This window comes from Pituophis catenifer, unplaced genomic scaffold, assembly GCF_029215685.1.
Source record: "Pituophis catenifer annectens isolate HBS135680 unplaced genomic scaffold, rPitCat1.0.hap2 SCAF_14, whole genome shotgun sequence".
NCBI classification, from domain to species: Eukaryota; Metazoa; Chordata; class Lepidosauria; order Squamata; family Colubridae; genus Pituophis; species Pituophis catenifer.
The window spans coordinates 2,754,346-2,775,653 of record NW_027256894.1 but is presented as its reverse complement, the minus strand read 5'-3'; the positions used below and the strand labels follow the sequence as shown (position 1 = coordinate 2,775,653).

Below are 21,308 nucleotides of genomic sequence, written 5' to 3'. Positions count from 1 at the left end.
GTAATATTGTTCAGGTTTGTGATGCCATTTGACACCAACAAGGAGGACAGCTCGCTTCCTGGACAAGGGATGTATATCTGACTTCATCTTGTTCCTTTGCAGCCCCTTCTTCTCCAGGGGGGAAAGTTTCTGCTCGCTCTGGAACTGCATTCTGGCATAGAATGAGCTTACTTTTAAAAGCTGGTTACTTAAAACTCTGGTCTTATCTCTTTTGACTCTTTGGGGAAGTGCTCAGCTTTTGGTGAATTTTAAGTAGAAGAGCTAGAGAAAACCCATAAAAACATGGTTTCTTTGGGAGCCTTTGATTATGGTCCACATGCAGATGGAAAGCTGAAGAGGGCCTTTTTGGTCAGTCTTAGAGAAATGGTCTGACATAGAGGAAGACCTCGGAATAGAAAATTACATTAGACACAACTGGACAAAAACCCCTTTAGAGCAGTGTTTCTCAACCTTGGCCGCTGGACGATGTGTGGACTTCAACTCCCAGAATTCCCCAGCCAGCAGAGCTGGCTGGGGAATTCTGGGAGTTGAAGTCCACACATCGTCCAGTGGCCAAGGTTGAGAAACACTACTTTAGAGCCAAGTTCTAAGAAGTAGATAGGGAGAATTGGGGTATTCCCTTTCAATTCCTGTGGTCTGTATTGGGGGAAACGGCTGCTTTTTAGATTGGTAAACGATGGAGCTTGTGAGCCTGTGAGAGATAGGAAGAGACCAGCTATTCTGGGTTGACTTTGCCAAATGAAGGTCATCTACGTGACAATGGATATGATGTTGTCCAGCTTTTTTGGTGGTTCAGTGGTGGCAGAAGGGAAAGCAGAGTCCAGTGCCCAAGGCTGGGTCATGAATAAGTAATTGCCTCCGTGGCGGGTGAGACCCATCAGAAAAGCTCGGCAGGAAGAGGTTGCCTCACAGAGTGTTATCAATCACCCAGTGACCAGAACTTCTAGTAATTACTGTATTTTATGGGGCTCTGCTTCAATGGCTCGGAAGCACATATGCTCCAGTCATTGAAGAACTTAGCCGGAGTAATATTCCAGCATGATTTATCCACTTGGTGCACTGGGAAGTAACCCCACACGTATTAGGGGAACGTTGTGAACTAAACTGCAATAAAGTGGAAAGTTTAGGTAAAGTTGGTCCAGGTTGAGGCCTCAAACCATCCATCTCTCTCTTGTCTTCATTGCCAGGGAACAATATAAAGGTTGGGTTCCAGGGAGACAAATAAGGTAATTACTTCAACAAAGCAAAGGAAGGAAGATACACAGAGATGGTACAAATCCATAAACTCTTAAATCTTAAATGGTACAAATCCATAAACTCTTAAGCTTTAATACTCAGGCAAATGTGTTGCTGCATTTTGATTTGCAGAAAGGGGATAATAAGATAATCAGCCCATTCTCTGATCTCCCTGGGGGAGAGGAGTATCCAGGGCTCTTTCTTTTTAGACATCCCCCCTCAAAGCTAGAATAAATAAGATACGCCCATTGATGACTTCGGAGACGGGGACTGACTTCTCCATTAATCCCACATCAGGTTCCTAATTAGAAAGGGTTATCATCAGTGGTGAAATCCAATTTTTTTTACTACTGGTTCTGTGGGCGTGGCAGGAGAAGGATACTGCAAAATCTCCTTTCCCACCCCACTCCAGGAGAAGGATATTGCAAAATCTCCATTCCCACCAAACTCTGCGGCCAGCCAGAGATGGTATTTGCCGGTTCTCCGAACTAGTCAAAATTTCTGCTACTGGTTCTCTGAACTGCTCAAAATTTCCGCTACCGGTTCATCGGAATCTGTCAGAATCTTCTGGATTTCACCCCTGGTTAATATCCAGTTTTGTAAGTCTAATTTCCTGATAGGACATTTATATTTGTTGGCTTAAAATTTATCTCATAATAGTAGTAATAATCCCATTGTTACATTTCTGAGGATGTTTTTTGCCAGAGGGGTCATCAAATATTTTTGGGGCTACATTTTTTTTTTTTTTTTTTTTTTTTGTAAATTAGGTATTCAAGAACTTCAGGTGGCAAGTTGGAGAAATAATGAAGTCCTTGATTTTTGAAGGGAAAAGTGTTGATAATGCTGTTTTACTCAAAAAAAGTTAACTCAGAGACCTGGCCTACCTATTTGGAAATGACACACAAGAAAGCCTGCCACCAAAAATTGGTGATTGTTTGGCAAGATCAGCAGCATGATCGTGGTGGGCTCTGGCAGCCCTCAAAGGGGGCTGAGGGACATGGAGTGCCCAAACCTCTTGCCTAGAGTGAGGTCCAGAGTGCAAGGAGAAACATTCTAAAATTTGACGCAGGTGAAATAGGACGAAAGTGGGAAACCCTCTGGGCAGGGATGTCCGCAGGATATGGCCAAAAGTGAAGATGGGAGTTACAACGGTGGGAGTCACAAACTCTTGGCTTTGATGTGCACCGTAGGTGGAGTTATCCACAAACACCAGGCAGAGTTTTGGTTGCAGACACCATCTTGACTTTTTTGACCACCTCTTGTGGACATCCCTGCCCTGGGTGTTTTAGAATTGTAGAGTTGGAAGGAGCTCTTTGAGGCATGGAGTCCAAATTTCTTGGTGCACAAATCCAGTCCAAGCCCTCTGGCAGATAGCACATCGAGTGCCAGCACACCCAACCAAGAGGGCTCCACAGGATCTGTGCCATTAGCCCATCAATCAGAGTCTCCCTTCCTGTTCTTTTGTTTTTTGTTTTGTTTTGCCAGTTTCCGACATTGACTTCCAGTTTCTAGCAAAACTGCTGTGGCATTTGCTAATGATTGCTACCAAAAAAAATCTCAAAAACAGGTCTGATCATGTGGTAATCCACTTAACCCCAGTGACTTACAATTATAATTATGGGCTCAATTACAGTCAGACTACCTATAGATAAAGTTTGGATTTCTCTCCATGAATAATTTTGTGTTTGTTTGAATCTGTTACTTTCCATTGTTTTCTTGAACCCAGGGACAACCATCTTTTTTGACATCATTTTGAGAAACTTTCAAATTTCCACACTTTTCAATTATGCCAATCTCTCTTTTAACAAAAAAAACCACCTCCAATCAATAATAAAAAAATCCAACCTATTTATTTATTTATTTATTTATTGGTTCAATTTATATGCCGCCCTTCTCCGGAGACCCAGGGCGGCTTACAATGCGTTAAGCAATAGCCTTCATACTTTTGTATATACCTGCTTAGTAGGGCTTTCGGCCCCTCCAAGCGGTGTTCTTTTTTATACAAAGTCAGCTTATTGCTGCCACAATCCGGGTCCTCATTTTACCTACCTCAGAAGGATGGAAGGCTGAGTCAACCTTGAGCCTGGTGAGAATTGAACTCGCAGTAATTGCAGGTAGCTGGCAGCTAAGTGTTACTTAACAGCACTTTAGTCTGCTGCACCACCAAGGCTCTTCTATTATACTTCTATTATTCTTCTATTATATTTCCTTTTAATGGTACTTCTTTTTTAAAATAAAAAACATGGCCATAATTTTAATTAATTATTTTAATAACTAGAGCATGGTCTTAATTTTTAAAAATTGTATTTGAGGAATTTAATAGACAGAAATGAGTTGACAGGTGCCAATTGACTAATACAACAAAAAGTTTTAACAGATGATTTGAGATTAAGAATTCTCTATTAAAGCTGAGTATCCATTATGTGAAAATTGGGCGGGGGGGACTATTGAACAATAGGATTGGAAGGGACCTTGGAGGTCTTCTAGTCCAACCCCCTGCCCAAGCAGGACACCCTACAACCTACACCATTCCAGAGAACTTGGCTGTCCAGTCTCTTCTTGAAAATAATAGAATGGACCAGGGTAGCAGCAGGGATCCAAAACGACAATCAAAACCTTGCCTTTTTTAGACGCATGTTTTGAGTATCATATGTTTTGACTTTTTTGTCACCTGTGAGGCAGGGACAGGCCAGTGGAGATGGAAGTTTCTGTTTGGGACAGTGAAACCATCCAGGAAGGTCTGGGTCAGGGGTCAGCAACCCACGGCTCTGGAGCCACATGTGGCTCTTTCATCACTCTGCTGCAGCTCCCTGTCACTCAAAATATGCGTCACAGCTGCCAATGTGCGACATCCACCGACGTGCAATTTATTAAGCTTTTTGATTCCCAGTTGACCAATCATGGATAAATCCAAGAAAAGAAATTTTTCAGAAGAAAACAGAATCTTTAATTCTCCTATATATGCTAGTTTTGTGGCCACTGAAGAAATAGTCAGGCACAGGAAGAGTTTTGTGGCTCCCGGTGTTTTCTTTTCTGTGGGAAACGGGTCCAAATGGCTCTTTGAGTGTTTTAAGGTTGCCGACCCCTCGTCTGACTTTTAATTATTGTAGGGATTCTACAGCCACCTCTTCCCAACCCTGAAGCCTCTTAGACAAATTTGGACATCATTGGGAAAGAGATTAACATTTCATTCTTAGTCCCATGAGGGATGGACTATAATCCTTATTAGGTAGACAGTAACTTTTTTTTTATGTTTGGGCTGTAAGGGGGATTTTTATCCTAGATCAGGTCATTGTTAACAGCATTTTCGATTCTTCTGGGAGGTTACAAAAAGAATACAGCCTGTTTCAAACTGTTGAATAGCAATATATTTACACAAAGCATGTGGCCTTGGAACCGCCTGTAATCTTGAATGGGTTGATAAAGGCTATGCCCCCTCTTATCTGATCATCCACTACGCGGGATCTCTCTCCCCCCCTTCCCCAGGTGATCCTCACATATTGAGAGGATTGAAATCAATGACTAAACATTAGGACTTTTTAATGGAAGGTAAGTGAGCCCATTTTCCCTGCTGTGTGGTGTCTTGGTGCAGCCCTGCTGTTCACCTGTCTCCATCACCCTGTCCCCCAGCCCTCAGGAAGTGTGGTCCATTCCACAAGTCACCCATTGAAGGTCTTGCAATATTAAAAATGGAAGCTTTCCTCCCTCCTGATGGGCTTTGTTTTTAAGCCAGGCACTTTGGAATGCAGCTGCGCAGTTCGGGGCAGAAGATTAAATTAATTTGTAACCCTTTCCCCCATTTGGAGGGGGTTTAGTAAATCCTTCCCCTTTAATTGAAACCCTATTTCAAGGTGGCTTCTGCTGCTGCTGCTGCTCTCTTCCCAATTGAACCTCCAGAGCACTTAAACGTGGGTAGATTGCAGTTATATCCTCACGGATTCTTTTTAAAATTGTGCCATAAGGGGACGGCGGAATTGGTAGAGATAAAAAGGGGAAATGACATGGCTTCCCTTTGCAGTATTTAATATTTATCAGGGCTTTTGTCGGGGGACTGTTAAGGTGATTTTAAATCTTGTATCTGGAAATCTACAAATTGATCTTGGGAATGAAATCTCTACGCCGTGGTTTCAGGTAATCCAGTTGTTATGTTTGGGTTTTAAAGAGCGACAGGGAAAAAAAAACCACTTTCCAGCGTCTGGATGCTCCAAACGTGCCGCTTTTTTCCTCTAAATTGAGAGTTTAACGGCAGTGCACAATCTAAATGCAAAATCTTGAGATGGAAATTTAATTGTGTAAAATGTGCACAAAGTAATTAAGAACAAATTTTAGAACATTTCAGACTATAAAGTACTTCTTTAGCTCGATCACAAGCAGTATTGTAAGTGCTTATTTTCAATTTGCAGTTATGCTGAGAAACATGGAATGTGACTAAATAAAGCCATCCTCTGCTTTTCAGAATAACTGTAAATTAAAAAACCAAACTTGCAACTCGCGCAGAGTAATCTGGGGGTGTAGAGGGTGGGGGAGGCTTTATGGCACCATTGTCCTTAAAAACAGCATTGCAAAGTGCATCAGGCTCAAACCCTAATAATTATTATTTTTGTGAATAAATGCATTTGAACTCAGACAGACAACTTTAGGGAAATAAAAACGGGGATTCTACCTGTTGGCCCATTTAGTCCAGCCCAGATAGTGAACTAAAGAGACCTGCCCGAGAGACCAGAAATGGACAAGCAATGCTCCCTATAAAACTCCAGATCAAGTTTCCTTAAAAGTTCTAGCAACTTTGCTTTGGATCACCTTTGTCTAACGTGTTCCAGCTAAAGTCCCTTCAGATGGCTTTCAGTTATGCAACCAATGCACCTGGAAGACACCAGGCAGGGAAGCCTGCATTAGACAATTGTTCCTCCTAGACCAGTTTTTTTTCTCACGCTGCTGCTGGCTTCAAACACACACGCTCCCTTGTCCAACTACATGCAACGTTTACATTAAGGTGACAGGCTAGAAACCAGGACACCAGGAGTTCTAGTTACATTAATGCAGTTACATCATGGCATTTGAATATCTTTCCCAAGGACTCAGTAGCAGTGCTAATCTGTGGCACATTTCTTGACTGCTGCTTCCTTTACTCTGTTAGTTGGTCCTAGGTTATAACTTTCTAAAATATCAATTAATTATCAATAATTATATACATAGAGCATGTTCTGGTCTAAGAATCACTATTGAAGAAGCTAAAATAAGTACAAAGACCAAAGTCAACACAATTATATGGAAATTGTAGATGGTAGTATGTTCATGCTATTAAAATTTGTTATATTTGTGTAAATAAAATACAGATTCTATGCATGAATAAACCCATATTTTGGATGAAGTATCCATACTTAGATTGTGATGTAAGAATGGTTTCCAATTTAACCTGAAACCTATGTGCATCTTTTAATGTAGAAAAATCAGAGATGGTTATCAAGAAACAGGTCTCGGGCACAGTGATGCCCGTGGAGGTCATGTTGAGAACTTAGGACATAAGAGTTACATACCTTGATACCTCACAGAGATACAGAAATGTCTTCAGTGGCTCCTTTGTCTCAGATCTTACCTTGTTTTGGCTTGGAGCTATAATTATCAGTTTCTTTATATCGCCTGTGGTTTGGTCTGGAGTCCTTGGTCATGTCTTGCTGGCAGAGGTTGCATTTTCTAGAATTTACCAACATCATCTACTTGGGTATTTCCCTAAGGACTTTCAGAGGTGAGGCTGAGGAGATGCTTGTCATTCGGTCAAATGAGGTTATTGTCCAGCCACTGTCTGTTTTCTGCATTGTCTTGCAAATTGTCAAAAGAGCAGTCTCTTCCTACAACCTCAGCCTGTGGCAGGCAGCTCTGCTTTCTAAAAAATGTTCTGGAGCAAAGAGAGACAAATTAAAATGGTTGGGGAACAGATATGCTAAGTGGCTGAGCCAGAAGGATTCCAGAGGTAAGGCGGAAAACAAGACTCTCTTCTCAAACTTATGAAGTGCTATCAAGACTTTTCTGATTGCCTTCTCTTCTGTGCTTTTCTGTTTTCAATTTCCTTTTGAGGATTATAAATCAGTGGAAGTCCACACTGCTCGTGTTATGCAGGAACAATGCAAAGCCCTAATTTGTTTTATGTAAGAGCTCCCCCCCACCCCATCTTTTGGCTTCCATGCTTTAGCTGTTAGCCTATTTATAAATCTAAATCTACATACAGAGGTCATTGGTTGGCTGAACTTAAAACCATTTTACTCAGTAAATTTAATTAAGAAAATACAGTGCAACTCATAAGCAAATGAGTTTTTCCTAGTTTTAAACCAAACCATCCTCTTGAGTGTTGATTGCCTTGCTCGACCCCTGGTGATACAGAAACAGGCAAAATTAAAAAGGACATTAAAGCTTCATTAAATCTGAAACACATTTAGTACAGTGACATATCTGCAGGCTATTTCGGGGAGATTACAGATTACCTTGACAATCTTGGACTGGGGCGGGGGGGGAGAGCCCTTGGCACAGCCCAGTCAGACAAAGGTTCTCGCCATGGCTGGCATCTTTAGGGTTGCCTTGTTCAAGCCTTGGTCTTTGAAAATACATAGCCACCAGAAGGTGTGTGCTGTCCATGGCAATAATTTCTATGTTGAGAAAACTAATTCTGCACTCAGAATATATTTGCATAAAATAGTGTGATTTGCGTAAATTTTCATCTGCACTCATTTGAGTATTATTTCAAAAGGCCATTTTCATCCTAAATGTTGATCTGAAATGTTGCAGCTTCTGTGCAGAAGAGCAAGCAGTCCAGGACTCTGCCGTGTCCATAACATCCTTTGTACCCGAGACTCCTCAACTTTCAACCACAACTGAGCCCAAATTTTATGTTGCAAGGCGAAACATTCGTTAAGTGAGTTTTGCCTCATTTTAGAATCTTTCTTGCCACCGTTGTTAACACTGTAATTGTTAAGTTAGTAACATAAGTGAACCTGGCTTCCCCATTGATTTTGCTTGTCAGAAGGTCGCAAAATGGGATCCCATGACCCTGGGACGCTGCAACCGTCATAAATATGAACCAGTTGGGGAGGCTGAAAGGGTCATGTGAAAAATGGTTGTGTGTCCCTTTTTTCAGTGCCGTTGTAACTTCGAACGGTCACTAAACGGACTGTTGTAAGCTGAGGAATGGATACAAGTAGCCCTCGGTTTACAGCCATTTCTTTAGCGATCGATGTCTCAATGTCACTGAAGAAAGTGACTTACGCCATGGCAGCCCCACAGTCACGTGATGCTTGTCAATCAGGTTGCAGCCTCCCGGGGTCATGTGATCGTCACTTGCAGTCTTTCAGTTGGCTTCTGACCAGCAAGGTTAATGGGGGAAGCCAGATTTGCTTAATGACCGCATAATTCACTATACAAATGCACAGACTCACTTAATGACAAGAGCAAAAAACTAAGCACTTTGCTTAGTCATGGAAATTCTGCGCCTGTGTGCCATTTTCCTGGGTCCATGGGACGCAAGGCAAGGAGGAGGAAAGTGCCCTTTTTGGTGCCGGTTACCTTTGAGTCCCTCTGTCTCAAAATCAACGTAGTAACGAAAAGCAGGACCAGCAAGCGCCTGAGCTCAAAGTGAGGATTTGAATCCATCACCGTGGGGCTGAATGGAGAGCCAGCGGAGATTGGAGGGAGCACAATGCCATGGTCGTTGGGATGCTGACTTTCAAGAGCAAAAGGCAGGACTTGGCTTCCACGGTGGATGGACTCTGTCCAAAAGCCTTGGCACTTCCTCTGTGCTCATTGCGACCGTCAGCTCTTGTCCAAATGGCTCAAATCTCTTAGCAACTGAAATGCAAAGAGAGGCCACAGAATTGAAAAAGGCCCATATTTTGTTTACGAGCAGAGAATTTGGCCAGGCAGGCAGGCAGACAAATAGATGTGTTAACAGATCTGCTGCTCATTTATGGATAGCCTTTCAAAATATTGCCATTTTGCTTATCTGTTAAGGGTTTTTTTTTATTCTGTCTCTCTCTCTCTTTTTGCCCTTAAAACAATTCTGAATCATAAGCCCCTCTCAACCCCCTTCCTTGTGCTCATCCCCTAATGCAAATCTCTCTAACTAGACCATTTTTTGTCTTCCAGCTTGCTCTCGGGAGGTTCCCCTATCCTCAGGTAAGACGTTCGTTGCTGCCTCATTGATTCCTGTGGATGAAGTTGCAACAAGCAATTGTGTCAGTCTTTCCACCTGCTTCATATAAATCTGCCCCATTAAATCAAAAAGCAATCACTTCAGAGTTGTCCAAAACCGCCATGGATTTTGTTCTCCTTTTAAGGTCCAAGATTTATTTTTTATCCTTTAGACTGTTTCCCGGAGCGGAGCTTATAGTGAGTTTGAAGCCGAGCAAATTTGCTTTTCTGCCTTACCCATCAACACGCTGGCTGCAAGTGATGTGTGTGTCAAAATCCGGTGTGTTTAGAACAGCATTTCTCGGCCTTGGGAACTTTTAAGATACGTGGACTTCAACTCCCAGAATTCCCCAGCCAGCATGCTGGGAATTCAAGTCCACATATGAAGTTGAGAAACACTGCTCTAAAGAACTAGGAAGATTCTGGAACTTGAAATCCACAGATATTAAAGTAGAATTTCATTTTTTTTAGAAAAAGGAGAAAGTAACTGCGATCACAGACTTCTTTATATAAACTCTTTACATGAGTTTGTTTTGGTTGGAAGAGTTGGTTGGTTGGAAGAGGATGGAGGCCACTAATCCCAGTCATGGTCACCGGTTACACCCAGAGCCTCCACAGCTTCCCTGTCGTTCTTTTCCACGTCTGTGTTGGTTTTCAGAAAGAAGAACTTATTTTGCATATTTCCTTTCGTTGAGCTGGCCTTGAAAATTACTTGAAAAAAGAAGTTTGTCTCTGCTTATAGGCACCCCTCCATCAAACCAGCACCAGGATTGACAGGCAGCAGTGGTTGGATGTTGCAAAAAGGCTGTTTTGCACAAAGGTCTCCTTGAGATTAGGGCCTTCAGCCACCATTGATTATGCAGGAATGTCATGTTTCATAAAAGGATTGATGTGATGGTGGTAGATCGGTAGGCCTTTAGCAACAGGCTGATTTGACCTTTCAAAATATACAGGTAGTCCTCGACTTACGACCACAATTGAGCCCAGAATTTCTGCTGCTTAAGTGAGAAATTTGTTAAATGAGTTTTGCCCCATTTTACAACTTGTCTTGCCACAGTTGTTAAGTGAATCACTGCAGTTGTTAAGTTAGTCGCCCGGTCATTAAGTGAATCTGGATTCCCCATTGCCTTTGCTTGACAGAATGTCGCAAAAGGGGATCACGTGATCCCAGGACACTCCACTCGTCATAAATATGAATCAGTTGTCAAGCGTCCAAATATAACTCACATGATCAGTGCTGTTGTAACTTCAAACAGTGACTAAATGAACTGTTGTAAGTCAAGAACTACCTGTACTACCGTGTTTCCCCAAAAATAAGACCCTGTCTTATATTTTTTTGAACCCTGAAATAAGCGCTTGGCCTTATTGCCATGCGCTCAAAAGCCCAATTGGGCTTATTATCAGGAGATGTCTTATTTTGGGGGAAACAGGGTACTACAGTAGTACCTTGGTACTCATTGTTACATTGATTCCGGGAGGCGTAATAAGTACCGAAAATGATGAGTACCAAGCAAACTTTTCCCATAAGGAATAATATAATGAGTTACAAGGCAACTGACAACAACTAGCATTTTGACGTTTACTTCTAGCTTTTGGCAAAAGTACCCAACAGCGAGCTATGGGTCCACTTAACATCCACAGCCATTTGCTTAATGGCTGCCACAAAAAGATGGTGGAAACTCAGGTAGGTCAGGTGGATTGCCCGCTTTACAATAGTCACGACTTATGACTGTAATGAGCAAGTTCCATTATGGTTATAAGTCGAGGACTACCTGTAGAGAGAGAGATGGGAGCTGCCATCTGTGACCATTAATGGTATAGGCCAGTGTTTTTCAAGCTTAGCAACTTTAGAAGGTGCAGACTTCAATTCCCAGAATTCCCCAGCCAGTGTTGCTGGCTGGGGAATTCTGGGAGTTGAAGTCCGCACCTCATAAAGTTGCCAAGCTTGAAAAACACTAGATAGGCCAAGCTCATTTTTTGCAGCTCCATTAATCCTAAATGATAGTTACCACTCCATATTGGGCAGTTTCCTTATTCTTCCAAACCACTTTTTCCTTGACCACCCTCTCTTTTAAATGAAAAAACCAATTCACGTGAACTCCGTATGAAAAGATACCACATATTTCTTCAAATATTCAGAATATTTGAATATTCCTCACAGAGGGGAGAGGGGAGCCAAAGAGAGTCCCAGCTCCAGGCGGGATTTTATTATTTAGCTGAATCTTTACGGATTTTATTCTCTACAATAATATCCATCACAACTAAAACGGGTTGTGCGACCTTCTCACAAGCAAAGAAGAATAGAATAGAATTAGAAATTAGAAATTAGAAATCAGAAATCAGAAATTAGAAAAAGAATACAGAACAGGTGAATAGAATAGAATAGAATAGAATAGAATAGAATAGAATAGAATAGAATAGAATAATAGAATAGAATAGAATAGAATAGAATAGAATAGAATAGAATAGAATAGAATAGAATAGAATAGAATAGAATTCTTTATTGGCCAAGTAGACACACGAGGAATTTGTCTTTGGTGCATATGCTCTCAGTGTACATAAAAGAAAAGATACATTCGTCAAGAATCATAAGGTACAACACTTAATGAGAGTCATAGGGAACAAATAAGCAATCAGGAAACAATATCAATATAAATTGTAAGGATACAAGCAACAAAGTCATACAGTCATAAGTGGAAGGAGATGGGTGGTGGGAACGATGAGAAGATTAATAGTAATGCAGACTTAGTAAATAGTTGGACAGTATTGAGGGAAATATTTGTTTAGCAGAGTGATGGTGTTGGGGAAAAAACTGTTCTTGTGTCTAGTTGTTCTGGGGTGCAGTGCTCTATAGGGTCATTTTGAGGGTAGGAGTTGAAACAATTTATGTCCAGGATGCGAGGGGTCTGTAAAGATTTTCACAGCCCTCTTTTTGACTCGTGTAGTATACAGATCCTCCATGGAAGGCAGGTTGGTAGCCATTGTTTTTTCTGCAGTCCATGGGGAAGCCAGATTCACATAACAATCGGGTTACTAACTCGCCAACTGCAGCGATTCACTTAACAACCATGGCAAGAAAGGTCGTAAAATGGGGCAAAACTCACTTAACAAACATTTCACTTAACAGCAAAGATATTGGGCTCAGTTGTGGCTGTAAATCAAGGACTACCCGTATTGTAATTTTTGTCACTCAACATATCATTTCCCCCCCCCTTCCTTTTTCATCCTTTCTTTAAGATTCTATTCCATCGTTTCTTTGATATTAGTGCAACTCTTCTCCCTTGGCCAGTTGCCCCGCGGCAAGTTGCCCGTGTCGAGTTGGCCTAGACCCCTCCCTAGAGGTGGGCTGCCCATTTTTGCTCCTGGCTTTGAATGCACAAACCGTCCGTGGATAATTGTGGTTCTTAAGAGTATGAGAAATCCTGTGATATACAGATTAAAATTTAATTACTGGAAGTGGTTATGTTTATTCCTTGCCCGTCCCTAACCCTAATGAAAACATTCGTTGTATTCATTGGGGGCATAAATGCATCTATCATTTCAGGCGGTTGCAATACTGCAAAGTTGCAATTCTCCTGCCCCGGCAGAGGAAGAGGAAGCAGACTATTCCCGGGGTGAATGGCAGTCACTTTCCCTAACCTCCCCGTTGATACAGGCCAAAGGGCCGGGAGGCATCTCTGATTTAAAACCGGTGTTGGTCTGTGCTCTTTAAGCATCTATTAACTTGTTATTATTATGCAAATGAACCATACTAATTTATGCAGGGTTAGATTATGCAGATGCCTCACCGCTGTGGTTATTGAATAATAGGAAGCAATTTGATCTCTTCCTTGTGTTTAGAAATACTTTTTTCTTTTTAAATGGAACAAATTCGCTGATACTTCTCCGGGCTTGAAGATTTAGTAGATCAATCCATGCTTAGTCTCAATTTGCTGCTGTTGGGTGGTTCTGTTTAAACTGGCAGCTGTCTGGTGTGTAGCTCTCATTCACAAATGCTACACACTGGATCCAAAAGTGCCTGGTGACAGAGGAAGGATACTTATTATAGTGACCAGCAAAGTTGGAAAAGGCTCAGGAGCAAATGGGGTCTTTCAAAGGACGCTGAATAGTAGCCAGGTGCCTGTTCAACAGGTGAATGATGGCTTTCAACATAGCAAAATTAAAAATGTGCAAAAGAAAATGGGGGGCTCTCCCTGTTGTTCTGGATAGCCCTGGAGAAGGACTTTTTGATACTTCTTATAACTATGGGAATTAGCTAACCTCAGCAAGAGAAGCATCAGGGGCCCTCAGCCTGTCTCTGGTTGAACAGTCATAAATCATGTTGGCCGTTAAGCGAGTCATCACGTGATAGCACCCAATTTTACAATCCTTTTTGCCATGGTCGTTAAGTGGACATGGCAATTGCAAAGTGAACACCGTGGTCAGTTAGCAAACCCCTTGTCTGCAATGGGCATTTTTTGCCCAGAAACCGGACTAGAAAAGTAAACCACAGTCATGTGATCACAGGACTCTGTAAATGGCCGTAAATGCAAGCGGTTATCAAGCGCCCCAAATTCAGTCACGTGACCACAGGGAGGGGGCGGACTTCAGAGTTCCAAATCCAGGCCATAAGTACCTTTTTCAGAATTTGTTATAATTTCAAAGAGTCGCTGAGTGGCCAGTTATAAGTCAAGGACTACCTGTACAACAGTCTTCTCTGTTTGGGAGCGAAAGCTACAGTTGAGCTCAGAAACATTTCAGGATTGCACTGCAACAACCTCAGGTTTCTCAGCAAGCTGGACTGCAGCATAGGGGTAGGTACACCCCCCCCCCAAAACCCCCAAGAAGTTCTTGGAAAGAATGTTGAGTGACAGCTCTGTGAAGTGCGTCTTCTCTTCGAACCAGTTCAGATTCCTCCACCTCTTTCTCTTGCCTGCTTTGTGTTAAGAGGCTAGAAGTGAATCTCTTTGGGGCAGGAAGCCCCGTTTCCATCTGTTCTTTGTTTTGGTAACAGACAGATCAGCTACCAGGCTGTTTGCTTTTCACCGTGTGAGGACTCCATCAGAGAGAGGGATGAAGAGCCTCCGGTGTCTGTGGAGAAGGCCCAGGGCAGAAAAGCCTCCCTTAAAAATTCTGTGTATACTTTATGTACGATGTGCTCCTTGTTCCTAGGCACGAAAACAAGATGTCAAAACATTTATATTAGGATGCTGTTTCTGATGTAGGGTGAATTTTATTGTCCTTTTTTCCGTTTGCAGTTTATTTGCAATTGTCAGTTTGCATAGAAAACATTTAAATATTGTGATAATTAGATGAAACACTGCTACCGCCAGGTGTTTTTTACAAGCAAACGCCACAGTTTGCTAAATCCAGCAAATTGCGGAGATGTTTGATGCTTATTTATAATGGTGATCCTTGTCAAGCATTTGTTGGCAAGGATAAACAAATGTTCTGAAAGAATGGCAGTTTTAACCACTCTAAATTCCGGAGTCGAAGTGTTTTGTTCCCCCAAAAAGAGATTTAGAAGAACCCTTCTATCCTGACAGAGATATAGTCATGTTCCACATGTTAAGTGAATCATCTAAGCAACCAAACCACAGAATCATCCTTTTAAAATTAGTTTCACTTTTCTACTTTGCCCCCCCCCCCATCTCTAGTTGTGCACTTGTGGTACCAAGGATGGGTTTGACATACAGTAATTTTCCTGGTCCATGGAGCTACATGGAGTTATGTAGGATACTTGCAAGGGTCAAGTCTTGGAGAAACCTGCAGGAAATTAAGGTTGCCTCTTTTCTTTAAGAGATACCAGCTGTCTCGATTAGATAAAAAGGTGGCACAGGGCAGTGCCACGTCTTATCGTCAGGAAATTTTGAGAAATGGTTAAAAATTGTCCCTGCTGGTGCTTAAACTGCTCTCGGTTAGAGGCCGGGCGAATCCCTCGGTCGCCTTGAGAGGAGATGCCGCTTTTTGGCTGCCAGAGATTGTGAGGAATATGTTCAAGTGATTTCTTCTGAATCTGGCTAAAGACCCTTCCCCCTGTTTTCGGATACACTTGCAGATCTTTGTTAATAAATTACATCAAACGATTTGAAGTTTGGAAGGAAGGATGCTTGGCCCCCTCCTTCTTTTAAAAAAAAAATCTGAGTAAATAGTGCCCCTGGTATTGTAAAGCTTTGAATGTTTTCACACCCCATTAATTTATTACTTCTCCTTCATCTTTAAATTTCATTTTTTTTCCATAAAAAAAATTCCAGCTCCCTGCTGCTTGTGAGATTTCCATCTTGTTGTTAATTTTCTCTGCTCCATATGGAGCACCAGACATTTCACCTGGAGGCTGTACTAGATTTTCCTGTAGTGATCGCACTTCCGGAGGGCAGAGCTGTCATTTCGGGTTCCTTGTGCATCTGTCTGTGCCAGGCTTTCTTCCACTGGCACAAGAGAGTGTGAATAACAAATCGTCTGCACCTGAGATTTGGGTGAGGGTGTGGGTGGCTGGTGCATCTCTGCAAGCGGATTTTGTCCAAGTTTGAGACAATCGCACCTGCCATGTAGCTTCACTTTGTGGAGTCCAACCTGAATACAGGAAGCATGGAGAAGAGGGGAGAGAGAGAGAGGGAGAGAGAGAGAGAGAAGTAAATATTTCATCCTGCCTTGTCATTGATTAGAATAGAGCCTTTAATTTCATCTCACCCCATGTTGCGATTAATTTGCATTCTTTGTCAGAAGTTAATGGAGTTTTTTATGGTTCAGTTTGAAATCCTTGAAGACATCAGTGAGTTGATCTGATGTTTATACAACCGCCAGCGGAAATTTTTTTGCTTTTGATTGATGGGAAGCTTGGTGTTTATTCCAAACGGCTTTTAAAGCTGTTTTTAAGAATTATTTGAATAAAATGCAAGCGAGATATTGTTATAATGAGCAAGATTATCTGTTAAAAATCTGTTTCAAATAAGGAGCATGATAAGTAGAAGACGGGAGGGAGAAAAGAAGCTCTCCCCCTCCTCCCCCTCCTCCCCAAAAAGGAAGAAGTGGCAAATGCAGAGCCAGCCTTTTCACGCAATCATCAAGCCGGCCTTGAAATGCCTGATTGCAAATCTGCCAAGGTGAGAGACCAGCGCAAGGAGCCTTGTCTGCGCTTTGCCTTCCAAAGGGCAACTTTTGTTCTCCTTTTTAATCATGGCCAATTGCAAGCCAGGGTTTGCAAACGGGAGGCCATTTCCCATCTCTCCTGCCAGCCTTTTCCTGCCTGGCTGTGGCCAAACGGGTTGATGGAGTGTTGCTGTCTTGCGCCTAACTCAAAGGGACAAGACTGTGAGGCCGGTTAGCTCAGCAAAATGATGACATATTGCTTTGCTGCGGACAGAGGCAGCAGCGTCCAGTGCCACGGAAACAAAAGTGTGAGTAATCGAGAGGGTTTGAGGACACAAGGCAGCCTGTGCCTTGTTTAGGTTGTTTGTAAAGGGAGGTCGCCATCCAAAGTGCAGCTAATTGAGAGGAGTTGTGGGTGGAAAGGCTGAGCCTCTGATCCAGAGCCCACCACGGAGTGAACGACGTGATGTTCCAAGGTGGAAGAGAGAATCTTTTGCACAAATACAGCCTTAAGCAGGCAGCTCTTGTTGGGGAGGGAAACCGTTGTCCAGATTGTACCTTCACAAAGATGGATAATCACAAGGGTGGGAAGAGCTCTCTCCCTCTCTTCGTCTTCTGGCCTCCAAATGAGGACATTACTCAGCTGTTCTTCCTACATTAGAATTTCTCCGTTTTAGTAATATTAACAGTTTATAAATCCACAATCCAAAGTGCAAGACATGATTGCAAAACTCTTTATTTCATCCTGGAAATTCATCTTCGAAAAATTTGCAATGAAACTTTTTCCTGTTCCAAGGAGCTTCTTTCTCATTCTGGTCTATGTGATTTCAATTGAGTCTCCAGGACTTTCTCTTCAGTTGAAAAGATTATAAATGGACTTTCTACACAATGACCCCAGCAGACTCTTAATCACAGAGAGAGATTAAATGTGCATATTTTGTGAAGGTTTGCATATTCTGAAGGTCTGCAATAATGAAATTATTATCTGTCCCATAATATTTGTATTCATTCATTGAGGTAGACCATTTTATCTCAAATGATCACTAAGAATAAAAGCTATATACACAACGACTACCTTGCAAAACCAACCACAGAAACTTTGCGACTATGTAAAATGAAGAGTGAGATACAGAAAACTGGATGGGCATCAGGAAGGTGATGAGCCCCCAAATATATGTATATTGTGAAGGTTAAAAATAACCAGCATTTAAAGGATAGTTAAATGTTAAATTGTTTAAAGATTATTTTAAAATGTCTGTGTAACTCAAAAGATTTTAACCTGATACCGAGAAGCCCAACCCATCCAGAGTCAGCATTCCACATTGGAGAAATCTCATCTCCTCCCTTGAAGTCCCTCTCTTGGCTCCTGAATAAAGCATCTTCTTCCATGGGAGGAATGGATCTGCTGTCTGATCTTCTCGAAGGAAAGACGTCCACCTGAACAGGCCTTTAAAGATTACCCTCTGTCCTCAGTACCAATATTAGTCAGAAGACAACCAATGTAAGACTTCCAAAATGTAAACAATGTGAAATGGCTTTCTTAAGACCAACCAATTAGATGTTTCATCACTGCTTCCTGCATGAATCAGAGATACCAATCTGTCTCCAAGGTCAGGCCCACGTTTTCCCTTAATTCTGTCTGGAGGGGCTGGATCCAAAGTATCCCAGGAGGGGTGCTGCTGACAAAACTGACCAGAAGCTTTTTGGCACCTGAAAAGACAAGCTGTCTCTTTGGGGGGGGGGGATATGAAACCCCAGATTCCCATTGAAATGGGTCCAGGGAGTTGGGGATGTTGCGTCTCCAATATGATTCCTGATGAGAATGGAAGGAAAGGACTGTGTTGTCCCTCCCGCAGTTCCAAGAAGGTTCCACACCCATTTGCACTATCCAGGTGACCCTTAAGGCACAGATAAACTTCCAAGTGGCCTCAACGACTCTTAGAAAGAGTGCTAATGACCAGATGACTGCAAGGAATATAGATTCTTCCATTCTCCACCGTTCAGTCAGAACTGAAGAAGCTTCTTGGGTGAGAAGCGAAACGTCTTCAAGCAAAAACAAAGGAAGTCCAGTTGTCTCTTGAAAAAGCACCTTTGGGACAACCAAGACCTGGATGATTGAGAATCTCCATAGACCTTCTTCCTTTTGCAATACCAAACATTTTGCAAAAAGCTCTTGATTCAAAAGCCATTTTTTTCCCTTTTGGGGGTGGGGAGAAAAGAAATATTTTGTTTCAGCAATTCCTCCCTCATTATGATTCCTGTTAGTGCAATTGAATGGTGGGTCAAAGAACCCTTCATCCAAGGACTTCCATTTAAAAGCAATTCATTTATTTGCAGCATCTTAAAGGGGTGAGTAATTGGCTGGTTTTAATTGAAGCTGTTGCTCCGGCTCCTTCATACTAGCAAGCTCCAAGGTTCTTTTTCTTGTGTGTAATCCATAATATTGACCATGTTTGGCCTGTTTTCATTTTGATGTAAGAGCTCCTTGTCAAAGGAAGAGAGAAAGGACATATAATTTTGTTTAACTAGAAAAGCTGCTTCGCTGATATTTTCCTTTTTCAATTGATTGAAGTATCATTTAAACATTTATTTTGTGGAATAATTGAAGAGCAGCAAACAGCCAGTTTCAGAATAACAGCGAAATCTGTTGTCATTTAACGTATAACTGTTTGGAACCATTTAAAAGACATTAAACATTGTTCACATGTTGATGTCAAAATAATGCTGTTTTCCATGGTGAATTGTAAGAAAAGAAGAGCTATATTTTATTAGTCTTCACAGAAAATAAAGGAGTTAATCTATTATTTACTCTTTCAATTTAAAAAAAAAAACTTAAAGTTCATTTTACACGGGTTTTCTCACTGAATATGTACAGAACACCTACAAATATGTAGATTTTCATGAACTGACATCTTCTGTTCTTACCAAAATACAGTTTAAAATTCAGTATAGTTTTCCCATTTAAGAATAAATCATGACACTGTTGCATTACAGCACATCAGACTTGCTTACATACATTTTCCGTGAGTCAGTGGAATGGGTACAGATACAATTAACTGTCGGCTTTTCAGTAATATCATAGTAGAAGATGCATAATATCACTTTGTTTGTTTGGATAGCATGGGCTACCCAAATAGAGGGAAACGCAATGTAGCTTTTTCTGGCACGGTATACCTACAGAGCTCAAGTGCTGTGGAAAAATGGATTGCTTTGTGGAATAATTCTGAGTGCCGTGTTCAGAACAAGGCATTTGAAGGATTATCTTTTTATTCCCAGAGTGTTTCAGCAGAGAGCTTCCCATAGTTTTACATGTATTTCCATAACTGGGTAGCTGAAGAGAGTGAGTGAGTGAATGAGGGAGGGAGGCAGAAGTACAACATCACAAGTATGAGATTCATATGTTGGCATGAAAAAAGAACAAGTGTTGCTTTGATCCCAAAACAGATTATTTATAGAAGTGAATTGTCATGTTAATATAACCAAAGAAAGGCAGCTTTATTTTTAGTATTTAGAGCTTAGAACAGTGATGGCTGATCTTTTCGGCACTTGAGTGCCCAAAGCGCACACACGCATCCCCAAAATTCAATGTGTGTGCCCCCGTGCAGGCGCGGCAGAGACCCAAAGACCAGCTGGTTGGTGGGAGGTATGTGCGCATGGGGCAACGGCTCGCGTGCCCACAGAGAGGGCTCTGTGTGCCACCTGTGGCACACGTGCCATAGGTTCGCCATCACGGGCTTAGAAGGTGTTGCAAAAGTACGTTTTCAGTGTAACTTTGCACTTTATGCTATTCTACTGCACTTCATTTTTGGTTTTTGTTTTATGATCTGCTAATCTGGCATACCACCAGATTTATTACTATGAGGAGTTGCTACAACTGTATTTAAGGAAACCTCCAGGAGAGGAGCCAAATATTAAGGAAAGCAGGATGAAAAAATGGTTGGGTTGTTCCCTGAGCAGAAGAAGGGATTCTTTTAGAGTTCCTTGACTGAAGAAAGTGGCTTTTGTTGTTGTTGTTATTGTTATTCAAGGAAGAATAACAGAGGAAGAAATAAAGAACTAGAATTGGGTGCAGGTCAAGCATGTATTTTGCAAAAGTAAAACATCCATGAATTTAACTATTACATGAAATATCTGAAACTTCTTGCATTTTTAACCAGTTTTCCCACCCACCCACCCAACCTTCCTTCTGGGCAGTGGTGAAATTCAATTTTTTTTATTATCGGTTCTGTGGGCGTGGCAGGGGAAGGATACTGCAAAATCCCCATCCCCACCCCACTCCTGGGGGAAGGATATTGGAAAATCTCCATTCCCACCCCACTCTGGGACCAGCCAGAGATGGTATTTGCCGGTACTCAGAACTGCTCAAAATTTCCGTTACCGGTTCTCCAGAACCTGCTGGATTTCACCCCTGCTTCTGGGGATGTCCCAAAGGTGCTTTTTCAAAGGCAATCGGGCTTTGTTTTTCCTTGAAGACTTTTCGCTTCTCATCCAAGAAGCTTCTTTGGATGAGAAGGCAAAACCTCCCTGAATGCTCCCTCCCACCAGATATTCTGGGCCCTCCTGCCGTGGCATCTATGAACACGCCACCCCACCCTCATTTTCATCCATCCTCCCAGCACATATATTTTATACTGACTGCTTCTCCTGGTGAAATACTTTTGCTGGGTTTTAGCTCATCTTCTTCCATTATCCTAGCTGGGTCCCTTCCTTCTTAGTGTTGAAACTGTGCAAAATGTCCTGCTTTCTCCACCCAGGCAGTAGACTGGAAGCAGGAGAAGGGTCGATTGTATTCAGATACCTGGAATGGACGTTGCATCAAGTAAAAT

General features: G+C 41.9%; 1 protein-coding gene across 4 annotated transcripts in view; it reads left to right on the top strand.

Annotated features, from left to right (window-relative positions):
• The window catches only part of MAP2K5 (mitogen-activated protein kinase kinase 5), a 161,391-nt gene that overhangs the window by 87,186 nt on the left and 52,897 nt on the right, over nucleotides 1–21,308 (top strand). For 3 of the 4 annotated variants that reach the window (XM_070953371.1, XM_070953372.1, XM_070953373.1), the window contains exon 17: nucleotides 9,370–9,399. The exons of the other annotated variant lie outside the window; for it this stretch is intronic. In XM_070953371.1, coding sequence (XP_070809472.1) covers nucleotides 9,370–9,399 — 30 coding nt within the window. The remainder of the gene's footprint in view (nucleotides 1–9,369; nucleotides 9,400–21,308) is intronic. 4 annotated transcript variants of the gene reach the window in all.